Genomic DNA, 13936 nt, shown 5'->3' with positions numbered 1-13936 from the left:
CTAATTCTAATTCTCAATTGCCAATATCTTGGGGTGATTTATTTCACGGTTTCAGAGACAGAGTAACATTTTCTATGGGGGGGTGGAGGGTTGACCTGGGTGGCTTAGTCCATTAAGTGTCCTGACTCTTGATTTTGGCTCAGGTCATGATCTCCTTGTTTGGGAGATCGATCCCCACATCAGGAGCTGAGCTGACAGTGTGGAGCCTGCTTGGGATTCTCTCCCTTGCTCTCTCTCTCTGCCCCTCCTCCACTCACACTCTCTATCTCTTTCTCTCAAAATAAATAAACTCTTTAAAAAATAGCCTTCTATTAAGAGAGGTTCCCATTAAAACAAACAAACAAACAAACAAAAAAGCAATAGTGATAACATTAAAAAAAGGGACAACCTTGAAAAATGAATTAGGATCCAAGAGTCGGTGGGCAAACAGGTTCAATGAGTTTCAACCAGAATTTGATGTGATGAGATAAAATGAATAATAACTAGCAGAGCACTAATGATTTATGAAACTTTTGCTTTTGGTACATATACCATTAAAAAATATCATATCTAAGATGCTATCTATTCATTGTGAGAAGCGTGCTAATGTCAAGGATGGTAACATGAAAGAATGGTCAGTAGCAATGTAAGAATCATTGATTGAAAATTGAAAAAATTCTTCTTTCACAGATGTTGAAATATGATAGAAGTTTGTATATTAGAATCAATAAAATAAGACATAAACACATATAAATACTGGTATCTGATATTAAACATATTTCTTAGTGTGGACTGCGGTCAAAATATTTGAAAGCTACTACCCTAGAAAATGTATTTTCTGTTCTTTAGATTAGAGTTGGATGGAATACTGCAAAATCATACATATATCAGACTGCGAAATTACAGTGACTATAAGAACCTCTTTGGTAAATTAAAACTAAAGCGACATTTCTAAAATTGACACAAAAAATTGCACATATATTATGAAGTTGTCAGTCAAATTATAAATTAAATCAACATAAAACATTCACTGACCATGAAATGTGACAGCTAGCTAAGACTGTATACATAATACTTGGACCAATGAAAACTTTGATCCACCACGCATGGAGAAATTGAACAGACATGTGGATACCTCAGAACCCCAGACATTTAGAGAAAATATATCAGATCTTTCTGTAAACTAAATGATTCATTGCCAGTTATGTGCAATTGGTTTTGAAAAAATTTCCAATGATTAAAATAAGAACAACAATAATAAAATATAGTAGCTCTTAGTACTACTTAAATTGTTCTAGAGAACACTGGTATTTTTTGTTTCTGCAGAGTCAAGTGCAGAAGCAAGTAGATTGATAAACTTATAAACATCATGAAAAGAGTTGTAGAGAGGAACTGGAGCCACTCGGATGCCATCTGGATCCCGCTTGTCACACTGTGGTGGAGAAAATAAAGCCACAGGAATGTTAGCACTTTTCACATAATGAAAATCTACATTCAAGATAAAACTGCATAAAGCAATCATGCCGATTTCCCTAAAACTTAATATATAAGGCTTTTGTTAATTTTAGTAAAATACAATGTTTCTGTGTTATTTGAACTCTTCTCTTAATAATAGTTAAAATATGAGTGAAAATCATGAGGATCCACCAAAGTGCATTCCTTCAGCATTCATCCTCTTGAAGCATCCAGTAAGTCATGTATGCAATTTATCTGTGGGGAGACTCTAAGAGCCTGGAACCCTTGAGCACATTTAAATGAATGAGAACTTTAGGGGCACCTGGGTGGCACAGTCGGCTAAGTGTCCTACTCTTGATCTTGGCTTGGGTTATGATCTCACCGTTTGTGAGTTCCAGCCCCACATTGGGCTCTGTGCAGGCTCTTAGGATTCTGTTTCTCCTCTCTGCCCTTTCCCCTTGTGCTCTCACTCTCTCTCAAAATAAATAAAAAACTTAAAAAATAAAAAAAAAATAAAAGAATAAATGAGAACCTTAAAAATAAAAGTCGATAAACAAACAAATAAAATGGGGTGCTAGGCGGCTCAGTCGGTTGAGCATCTGACTCTTGATTTTGGCTCAGGTCACGATCCTAGGGTTTTGGGATTGAGCCCTTCATTGTGCTCCCTGCTGAGCATGGACCCTGCTTAACATTCAATTCCCACCGCCCCCCTCTCTCTCCCTCTGCCTCCCTCCCCCACTTGTGCTCTCTCTCACTTTTTCTTTAAAATCAAAAATACATAAATAAAAATGAAAAAAAGAAATGAATGATAACCTCTTTGACACCTAGAGAGTTTTAGTCAATTATTTTTGCATAATCCTCTAATCCCTAATCTCACAGGTAAAGAATTGGCTGTATCCCTGAAATGTCATGAAATGGACCCAGATAATTTGGTCTAGCCTGAAGATCACTATTATTAATCTTTAAGAAACCCTCACTATGGGTTAGACAATACAATAAATTGTTTATTTGTGCTGGGCTATTTAATTCCCATAACAAATTTTGGAGACAAGTAATTTGCACCCAAAATCCAGATGAGAAAACTCAAGCCAATAGATGTGAGCAAACTTTCCAGGAACACACAGCTTACAAATGGTAGAAATTGACTTGGAACACTAACATATGGATTTGTGCCTCTGGAATCTGAGATAACCTCTCCTCAAGAGTTTGTGGACCAGGACACCTGGGTTTCTCAGTCAGTTGAGTGTCTGACTCTTGATTTCAGCTCAGGTCATGATCCCAGGGTCATGGTATCAAACCCTGCATCAGGCTAGGCTCCATGTTGAGCATGGAGCTTGCTTAAGATTCTCTCTCTCCCTCTGCCCCAACTCATGCTCTTTTTTTAAAAAAAGAGAGAGAGAGAGAGAGAGAGAGAGAGAGAGAGAGAACGACATGAGTGGAGCAATTCCTAAATTACATGGTTACTGGAAATAGATACACGACCACCATTTTTCCTGAAATCACCCTATTAACATTTATTTTCTTCAAGAGAATAGAATGACCACTTAGGTCCAAGCGTTTAAAAAAAAATTATTTCATACAATGTTAACATCCCTGAGATGTGTTTACAGCTCTCTTCTGACTAAAATGACAGGTTTGAAAATGACTTGGCTCAATCAAACAACTAAATAAGACTGATTTTTTTCCTCCTCTTCCACCATATTATGTTCTGTAATTCTAGTTATTCAACCAACATATATTATTTGGGCTTTCACTACTAAAAACTAGGGAAAACATCTCCTAATTGATTATGATGAAACCATTTTTTTTTCCTGCTCAAACTGTAATAAAAAGAATGAATAAATTATGGAAGGCTAGTTCCTTATCCAAAATTTGTGGTTTCTTCCCTTTTATCCCTTTTATCAGAAATGACAGATCTCTATGCCCTTCAATTAACACAGTGACACATGCTTAGCTGACACATAATCTATCCTATCAAACTGACTCATGAAATAACATGCAACAGTGAATTAACCAAAGAACCCCAACGTGCCACCCAGAGAGAAAACCTGGTAGCAAAGCAAGAGATATACTTACAACCACTCCTCGTTTTTCTAGTTCTTGGAATACATATTTTATTGGAATAGAAAAGGTTAGTGTTAGCTGGCAGCCACGGTCCTCTATGCAGGATGGAGTAATTATGTTCACAAATGGTCTCTTGGTATCTGCTTTATCTTTGTTACAGTAATGCTTGATCATGTATTCCAGATAACCAGTTAGCAAAACAGATTTTCTCCTCAATGCTTTCATAGTCGCTTGCTTAAAGATCTACAGAATGAGAAACAATCAGATTAATAGTGTCTTGTTTACATCTGCAAAGAAGCAAAAATTAACTGAAAAAAGGAAATGTGCCCTTTTGACCTTTCCAAAAACATCCCGTTTTAGACTATCCTTTGTAAAAACATATCCTCTATTAAATGCTTGGCCATTAAAAGCCAAATGGAAAGGTTTCCGTGACAGAAAAACTGTATAAATGTCATTTAAACAATACTTGCTAAAGAAGAAGGAAAAGTAAGGTACTATAGTGTTCCTATACAGTTACTTTACATTAGCTCAGTATAATTAGTACAAGTAAAACATACCTTAATAAATGCATTTAAAGATCATGAAAGTCAAACCTTTTCCCCAAAGCCATTTTACACAATCATAATCAAGAAGACTTTTTTTTTTGATTCTGATACAAAGTATTTTGGTCCACACCAAAGTATAATAAGAGTTAAACACCCGTGTATATATGGAAGGAAGTGTTATCAACATTATTTATAATTGTTTTTACTAATTCCTAAATCTCCCCAGCATAACAGTAAGCAAACAAACAGTTAAATAATAAAGCTAAGTTTTGTCAGTCAGGGAAACAAACCATGAAACCATAGTTATTCAATGAACATATATATTTGGGCTTTCACCACTAAAAACTAGTGAAAACATGTCCCAATTGATTATGATCAATTTTTTTTCTGTTAGATAATACATATGTTAGTACTGAGGCAGTTGGGTTTGCTTCTCTCTCTCTGTGTCTTTCTGTCTCTCTTTTCCTCCCTCTCTCTTCCTTTTTATCTTTCCTTCTTTCATCATTTTTTCCCCTGCTAAACTCTAGCACTGGTGTGAAAATACTGCCATTTGCTGCCTGAAGTTTCTTATATTAAGATGAGTGACAAGTGCACACAATAACTGGTATTGGAACATTAGAGGTCAGAACAGACATGCTTTTCTAGCTTATCTCTTAAGGTCAAGTAGAGTTTAAAAATATATCCTACATATAAGAACTGAATGAACTGCAAACAGAGCGTGATGCACTGGCATGTCACTTAATATCCCTTTTCTGTATCATGTTATGCCACAGAGCTAAGATAGGGTCACTCAGTGACATCTAGACTTTATGAAGCTTGTGAAAATAGTTATTTTGGTATATACATGTGGCATGTGTGAGCAGGCATTCTAATAGAACTCAAACCATTTGGGCAAATGACCTATATTGCATGAAAGGTATGGATTTGGCTGAAGGAGACCAAGGGAGTTGTACTGATGGTAACAGTACCCAAGGAAAAGAAGAGAAACAGGATAGAATGGTATCTGTCTCTCTGCAGCCAGATGTTGCAGACTATGGAAGAGAAACAGTTTGCTACAAGTAGGGTTTGATGTCTGTTTCAGAAGACATTCTTCAGAAGACAGAAGCCTGTTTGGATCAAGAGGGCCTGGGTCTAGAACCAAATCTCGTAAAGGGCAGGAGCAGGGACAGGCAAGGCACCACCCACATGTGGTTTGGTTGCCAGGATAGGAATAAAAGAATAGGAGAGGAATTTTTCCAATCTTCTCTTTGGACATTAATAGTAATTCAAGGTAAATTTCATTTATAAATAATTCTGAAAAACTTTCTGCTTCTACTATAAGCCCCATAAGAGACAGGTAAGAGCAATGTGCGAAGTACTACCTTTAATGATATTTCATTTGTGTTTATAGGTTAGTAAGACTTGGGGGAATATTATTTAACTTTATTGTTGTTATTTTTTTTTTTAAGGAGATTTTGTTCTTGCAGATTTCTCTGATAACTAGAAACTGAAGTTAAATTTTTTTATGACGGTCTCAATTTTGACATACTGTTACTCTTTGATAATGAAATAACTTTAAAATATGAAACCATTTCCCATCATTAAACCACAGTAAGGGCAGCTGCATGGTGAGGCACTCTTAAAATCCTGTCAGAGGGTGTAAAGGTCTCTTTTGAGGCGTCACATAAAAATATTAAGAGGGGATAATAGGAGTTAACTGGAGAATAGAATAAATATCTTCTTTTCTTTTTAGCTTCTCATTATTTCTATGCTTTCAGTATTGAGAAACGACGATTTTTTTAAATAAAAAAATGAAAACTGTAGGTTAAAAATATTCAGCTTATAACAATTCTTGGCAGAGTTTCAACTACTCGGGTTATTTTTCTTACTGAGCAAAAAGAATACAAAGCTAGATAAGTTAGATAAGTTTAAACAGGAAAAAGAAGTATAGCATGACATTTTCAATTGTTGCATTTTTTTCTCTTCAGTTCTTAAAATTGGCTGCCTAATAACTTTCTGAGGAAACACATAGTACATTTCTCCTTATTTGATTTGTATTTAAAATTTTTTTAATGTTTATTCATTTTTTGAGAGGGAGAGAGAGAGGGAGAGAGAGAACCTGTATGCACATGAGGGAGGGAGGGGCGGAGAGATAGGGAGACACAGAATCTGAAACAGGCTCCAGGCTCTGAGCTATCAGCACAGAGCCCAACGTGGGGCTCAAACTCATGAAATGTGAGATCATGACCTGAGCCAAAGTTGAACGCTTAAGTGATTGAGCCACCCACGTGCCCTACTTGACGTGTATTTTAATTGAACACTCTAATTTTGTATTTTGGAGCTATTTACTTCATTATAAATTCATATACTGAAATGTTCTAAAAATTGTCTACTTATCATTGCATGCAAGTATGACCCTACAAAATAAAATAGATGTGTTTTTAATTTCAAGCTAGCAATTGAAAAGATTGAGGAGACTTCTGAAATACTCTGGTCTAAACATCTTCATCTTAAAAATGAGACAAATGAACTCAAGAGTATATATATAGTAAAGAGAAAGTTGTCACCTGTCTAAGGTCATACTTGGTGCCTCAGTGAGGGATAGAGTATATGCCTCCTTGTTCCTACCTTAATTTCTATTGATCCACATATTTTTATATGTAAAATTTGTACCATATTTTACCATATAAATTTGTACCATATAAATATATAATACAAATGATTAAGAGCCACTAATATAAACAAAGGACAGTTTGAAATTGATTACAAGGTGCTATTTTTCATGTTATCAATCAACTGGAGGCACATGTCATTGTAAACAAAACCATATTAATACTTGTAAAAAATCACTGTATTGCAAAACTGAGATCATATCCATCCATGTACACTGATTCTTAAGTTTAGAATCTCTCCTCCAATTGGTATTTGACTATGCGGAATATTTTTTGAAAGAGAAGTAGCTACAACAAAGACAGGCACTATGATTCGTGCATATTTCTCTCATTGATTCAAACTTTTTCAATCACCTATTCTTTCAATGCAATAACTTAAGCACAGTAGCAATATGATTGCCACAACGATGCTTACCCACTTGGCATCGAGGGAGTAGAACATTTTAACAGTTAGGTAAAGAATAAGAAGAATGACATGCATTGTTTTGTAATTTCAGAATTTTGCAATTTATGATGGGGAGGAAGAATTTCAACACTTTCTTCAACACAACTTTTGCTTACCTAATGATAATTTTGGTTAGAATGTAGGCTTAGCAGTGAATAGCTTAAGTACAGTATTTCTTTCTTTTTTCTTTTTTAGTTTTTATTTATTTATTTTGAGCAACAGAGAGAGCATGAGCAGGGGAGGGGCAGAGATAGAGAGAGGGAGAGAAAAAATCCCAAGCAGGCTCCAGGCTGACAGTGCAGAGCCTGGCACTGGGCTCCATCCCACCAACCTGAGATCATGACCTGAGCTGAAATCAAGAGTCAGATGCTTTAACCAACTGAGCCACCAAGCACCATTTACTTAAGATATTTCTAAGAGGCTCCAGAAAAATACTTAAGCAGTAAGAGAAGTACATATCCACTCTTGTGGCCTTTGGGATCCTTTTGTTATTTGTTTAGATGTTAAAGAAAAAAAAAAATCAATCAATCTTCAGATTCCAGCTGAAAATAAAAACCTTGTCTAGGTGACTACAATACAGCGTAATACGGTGATAAATACTTCCAAGCTTTTTATCATTCAAGGCTAGCCTAGGGAACTAGTGGCAGGAAAATTGAGAATGTGACTTCTTTTTCATGGCAGAAGGGGTAAGTACCTGACACCACCCACTGTGAAAACATACCAAAGTTAGAGTGTCTAAAAGAAAATTTCCAGATCTGGCTGAGAACTCATTTGCAAAGGTAAGGAAAATCAGAGGACAAAACGTCAAGTACCAGTTCTTCCTAAGGCACACCTGGGTGCTTTTCCTATGGTAACTCACCTTCTCCCTGAGACAAACTTGCAAAATGAGAAAAACTGTGTATCATTTTAAAACGTTTAACAGAAGTTTTCTCTGAATAGATATTATAAAAATAATTCAAATACCATTATCTGACTTGCTAAGCAGATTCTATCCCTCCTCACCCCTCAAAAATTTTTAAAAACTTTTTTTCCCACTGGCTGAAAAATCTTGTTACTGGGTCTATTTTCAGTTAAAAAAAAAAAAAAAAAAAATCTGCCAAAAAGTGAAAACAACACAAGCTCCATCTAGTGGCCACATTGAGTAGATGGTCTTTAAATTGAGATGAAGTGAAATGAGTTGATTACCACTATCAGTGGTGAAGTTCTATTAAAAAAAAAGTACTTTATATTGCCATCCAGTGGCCAAAGTGAGAAACTGCTATATGTGTTTGCAGAATCCTAAAATTTAGGTTTAGAGATTTTGGAAGTCTTTATCTAGTCATTCATCCTGGAACACTCCACAATAGAATTTCATAAAATATCAAAAACCAGATGATTTTAAAAGACTTTAAATTAAAAAAGTCAAATTCTTTTTTGAATACCTATATATTTAAAATCTCTGTTAGAAAAAAAAAACACATTTAGCTAAAATATATTTTACTTTAATGTATGTATATAAGTATATTTACTTAATATGTGTATTGATGTTATTATTAATTATATAAGGATACAATTATTTACAATATATATTTCCTTAAATAAATTTAGTCTCATTCTCTTTTTATTTAATTTTTTAAAATGTTTTATTTATTTTTTAGAGAGAGAGACAGAGACAGAGCATAAGCAGGGGAGAAGCAGAGAGAGGGAGACACAGAATCCGTAGCAGGCTCCAGGCACTGAGCTGTCAGCCAGAGGCCGACATGGGGTTCAAAAGAACCAGCTATGAGATCAGATGAGCCGAAGTCAGATGCTTAATCAACTGAACCACAGAGATGTCCCAAGTTAGTCTCATTCTGAAATTAATTAATATCAAATAATTAAGCTATATTGATATGGATATGAATATAATATAGATATAAAAGGACAAGGTAGGTATCTATATATCTATATAAATAGATGGAAAGGTAGATATAAATATTGGAAACCAAATTGATTCTTTGGATATTATTATTTAGGGTGAAACTAATGTTATTTTAACTAAAATCATTCATTTACTAAAAAATATATATTGAGCCAGTAACAGTAGAGAGATTATACAAGAATATGATGGAATAGACACTCCAGTAAAAAAAAAGAAATCCATTTACCTTATGAGACAACCTTTCTTATTCTTTGGTTTACTCTGATTATTTGTATTTTTTTCCTTAAAGTATGTCTTCCTATAGTTCTATCATATGGCACTTGGTGAGTTCGTTGACTCACAGAACCAGAAGAAACAGAGTCTCCAGTAATCACAACAATATCTGGCACATAATACTTTCCTAATAAGTAAATGTTGAATGAGTGAAATAATCAAGAACTAAATATTGCATGCTTATTTTGTCACAGAGACGCCAAGAGAAGATTAAGCAACTTATTTAAGGTCACACAAATTCTAAGAGGAACTAAAAATATGTATCTCCAAATCAGTTCCAATTAACATTTATTAAGTGCCAACAACATTTATTATGTGCCAAGCACAGTGCTGGGGCTGGACACATAGATAAGAGATGTCAATTAGCACAGAGTCACTGTCCTAAAGGAGAATACCAGCTTTTGACCATTGTTTATACATAATGAACATTAATCTTGCTCTTTAGCAGAGATGGTCCTACAACATGTCACAGTCAGGTAAAGAAAAAGGTAAAGATATGAGAAGGGTAAAGCATAGTTCACTTACCTCTAAACTAGCATGTAAGGAACAGACCAACAAAATGGGAGGATTTGAAATTCGAAATCCACTAACCCCAGGGATTAATTGCAGTTCTGAAAAATTAACATCATGTCATTTTTATAGAATGTACCTTAAAAAGTGTCCTTCATGGATTTTTTATGACACTGTAGTAGAAGAATAAGATTTAAAAACTTTTATTTCTAAGATTTCTGAGCTATTTAAGAGAATCTCTGTGGACCTAGAATACTGGCATATTTCCCCTTCACTTCCAATGTCTCTCTCCCCTGCCCCACTTTCTTAGCAGCCTACCAAATACTAGAGCCCTTAGAGATAAAAAAATGACCTCTTAAAGAAGATTTTCTATACCTCATTCTCTGTCCTTCCACACTCCCAAGCCAGCATTCCTTAACCTGCCCCATGCTTTGCTTTTCTACTATGAAACCATACCAGTGAGAGAAAAAAAAATCAAAATTTTAATAGTTTGTAATTGTAATGTCATCCAAAGGCAGGAATATAAATTAAATGACCTATGAAGGTGACTTCTAGCACTAGTATTGTTAGGTCAAGTGGCTTCTCCTAGGGAAAAAAATAATAACAATAAAAAGGCTTTTAAAAAAATGATCTGCCTAAGTATGATATATTTAAAAGGTAATTTAATAGCAGGTATTATCCTAATTAGAATCAATTAGATTGAATAGTAGCAAGTTAAGTCCAATAGCGTTAAGACTGCTCGCTGGAGATCAAATTAAAGCTAAAACTGACTAAAAGAGCATCAGAACATTCTAGGTCTTTAGAGATGCATCTAATCCAGGGCTCAACAAGCTATTTACTGAGGACCAAATGTGGCTCTTGACTTGTTTTTGTAAATAAAGTTTCATTGGAACATATAGCCACATTCATTCATTTATGTATGTCTATGACTGCTTTAGCACTACAATGGCAGAACTGAACATTTACCACACAGACAGTACAGCCCCCAAAACTTAAAATGTCTCCTCTCTGGCCCTTCACAGAGAAACTTTCCCCACTCTCGATCTAGTCCAATTCTCCCATTTACAGATAAGAAAAGCCAACACAAAGAGCGTAGGCAACAGGCATAACAGAGCTAACTATTCCAGCAGCCAAGATAAAATGCAGGTTTCTTGATTTGACTGGAAGAGCCCATCTTGATCTTTTGCATCTTGGTTTTTGCAAATATGAATATATTTAAAATAGTAACTCAGGTTAGTAGTAGTCTGAAGGGTCAAGTTGAACTGAAGACTCTCAAAACACTTATGAAGCTTTCTGTATCCCACATGATTGAAGATGGGAGTCACTCAGGAAAAAGAAGCAGGGCAGTTTGGGAGAACCCTGCACGTGTTGAAATTTCATTTCTACCTGCTGGGGTTCAACTGCCATTGTTTCGTGTGTGGCAAAAGCCACAGAAGGAAGAAAAATTGGAAAAAGAGAGACATAAAGTGAACATTTATTAAACAGCATTGCTATGTGCTGCTTGGTTTACAGCTTTGAACTTGTCTTACCCCCAAACCAACCCCTGAATTGGATATTATTATTCACATTAGATATGCAAGAAGGAAAATAAAACAAAAAACAAAAAAATCCCGAGAAGTTATAATTTGTGCAGCATCACAAAATTATTAAGCAGCAAAGTAGAATTGACATCCAAGTCTCTCTGGGCCTGACTACAAGCCAAAAATTCTTTCCTGTCCTCACTTCCTGATGTTCTGGGTACTCAATATTGATGAGATATGAATCCTATACATTACAACTCATTTCCATTTACTTCCCTACAGAGGGATAGACTCGAAATGATGCTAAAATCTACAAACACTTAGTCTTACACTCTGGAAATGTCATTTCTTATTTTAAGAATTCTCAGTGGCATTTTCAAAGTGCACTCTCCATGAGGCATGTATATTACATGCCATACAAAGACAGATGAAAATTGAAATAAAGGTAAAATAAAATGACTTGTGAAGTGAAACTGAATACACTTACTGTTATCCATCTTAAATCTGGTGCTGAGTTCATGGCCAAACCATCCCACTAGCCTAAAACATAAATAACAACATTAGATATTTTGGTCTACAAAAATAACTGCAATTAATATAGGAATCTGGACCCTATATATGAATGTCATTTGTGTTGTGATTCATCAAATATACAGGCATATATATGTTATATGATATCATAAGGCAATTAATATTTATAACCTTATCAAGAAAAGGATAAAATCAATTTATCATATAACTGTATAATTTTTGTAAAGTTAAACCATCTGAAAATCTATATTTAATGATATTTTATTGCTTAAAATAAAATGAACAAAAAATGTTGAGTTTTTAAAATTTTTTTAGATTTTGAAACAAAAGTAAAAGCTCAAAAAGAAAAAAACAATTAATACAATAAAATATTTTTCACAACAAGCTCCCTAAAGAAAAATGGTGTAAAAATAACTGATATAATTGTTGAAAATTTTTGAAGAATTTCCTAAGGAAATTGACTGCTTTTTTTTTAGTGAGATAAAGAAATTAGAAAAATCATATACATGCATTTGTGTGTGCATAGTAGAGGAAAAGAATTATAAAATAATTTAAAGAAAAATATACAATTTGGGAAATATGAATTCAATATTTCTGATACTCTGTTCTACCTAAATACATTTTTAGTTTTTTTTTTTAAGTTTATTTATTTTGAGACAGAGAGAGAAAAAGAGCAAGCTGCAAGCACATGCAAGTGAGCAGGGGAGGGGTAGAGAGCGAGGGAGGGAGATAATCCCAAGCAGGCTCCTCACGGTCAATGCAGAGCCGGATGTAGAGATCGGTCTCATTAATGGTGAGATCATGACCTGAGCCTAGATTGAGTCAGACACTTAACTGACTGAACCACCCAGGTGCCCCAATAAATATTTAGTTTTAATGCTGCCAAAATAAAAAATTCCATGGCATTTTGTTAGAACTGGGCAAAATATTTTTAAGGTTACAGACAATATGTGAGTGAATATAGTAAATTTTGAAATATAAGACTACAATGGTTAATTGTTCCTATCAAGGAACAAATAAATAAGTCACGATGAATGAAGAAATGTTGTAAGTGAGGTGCAAAATAAACTAGATTCAGTTACAGCAAGCATAGAGGAAGCAGAGAGGAGAATAGGTGAAATAGAAGATAAAATTATGGAAAATGATGAAGCTGAGAAAGAGAGATAAGAAAATACTGGACCACAAGGGGAGAATTAGAGAACTAAGTGATTCAGTTAAATGTAATAATATCTGTATCATAGGAGTTCCAGAAGAATAAGAGAGAGAGAAAAGAGCAGAAGGTTTCCTTGAATAAATTATAGCTGAGAACATTCCTAATCTGGAGAAGGAAGCAGACATCCAGATCCAGGAGGCACAGAGAACTGCCTTCATATTCAGTAAGAATAGGTCTTCACCATGGCATAGCATAGTGAAACTGACAAAATACAAAGATTAAGAGAGAATTCTGAAAGCAGCTAGGGACAAACAAGCCTTAACCTACAAGGATAGATGCATAAGGGTAGTAGCAGACCTGTCTACTGAAACTTGGTAGGCCAGAAGGGAGTGGCAAGAAATAATCAATGTGCTGAATACGAAAGATATACAACCAAGATTCCTTTAACCAGCAAGGGTGTCATTCAGAATAGTAAAAGATATAAGTTTTCCCAGACAAATGAAAACTGAAGGCGTTCATGGGCACTAAACCAGCCCTACAAGAGATCCTAAGGGGGACTCTGTGAGTAGAATGCTGCAAGGACTACAAAGGACCAGAGACATCACCACAATCATGAAACCTAGAGATAACACAATGACACTAAATCCATATCTTTCAATAATAGCTCTGAATGTAAATGGACTAATTGCTCCAATCAAAAGACATTCAGTATCAGAATGGGTAAAAAAAAACAAGATCCATCTACATGCTGTTTACAAGAGACTCATTTTAGACCTGAGGACACCTTCAGATTGAAAGTGAGGGGATGGAGAACAATCTATCATGCTACTGGAAATCAAAAGAAAGCTGGAGTAGCCATACTTATATCAGACAAACTAGATTTTAAACTAAAGTCTATAACAAGAGATGA

The 13936-nt window shown here is 34.9% G+C and overlaps 1 protein-coding gene across 2 annotated transcripts in view; it reads right to left on the bottom strand.

The window, feature by feature from the left end:
• Positions 1–241: 241 nt before the first annotated feature.
• KYNU (kynureninase) overlaps positions 242–13936 on the bottom strand; it is a 110717-nt gene continuing 97022 nt past the window's right edge. For both annotated transcript variants that reach the window (XM_042952391.1, XM_042952392.1), the window contains exons 11-14: positions 11830–11882; positions 9838–9923; positions 3511–3741; positions 242–1411 (exon numbers count right to left, since the gene is read on the bottom strand). In XM_042952391.1, the coding sequence (XP_042808325.1) occupies positions 1274–1411; positions 3511–3741; positions 9838–9923; positions 11830–11882 (508 nt within the window). In that variant the 3' untranslated portion in view covers positions 242–1273. The remainder of the gene's footprint in view (positions 1412–3510; positions 3742–9837; positions 9924–11829; positions 11883–13936) is intronic.

This window comes from Panthera leo, chromosome C1, assembly GCF_018350215.1.
Source record: "Panthera leo isolate Ple1 chromosome C1, P.leo_Ple1_pat1.1, whole genome shotgun sequence".
Taxonomy (NCBI): domain Eukaryota; kingdom Metazoa; phylum Chordata; class Mammalia; order Carnivora; family Felidae; genus Panthera; species Panthera leo.
Note: the sequence above shows the minus strand (reverse complement) of the source record. Positions and strands in the feature narration are given on the sequence as shown.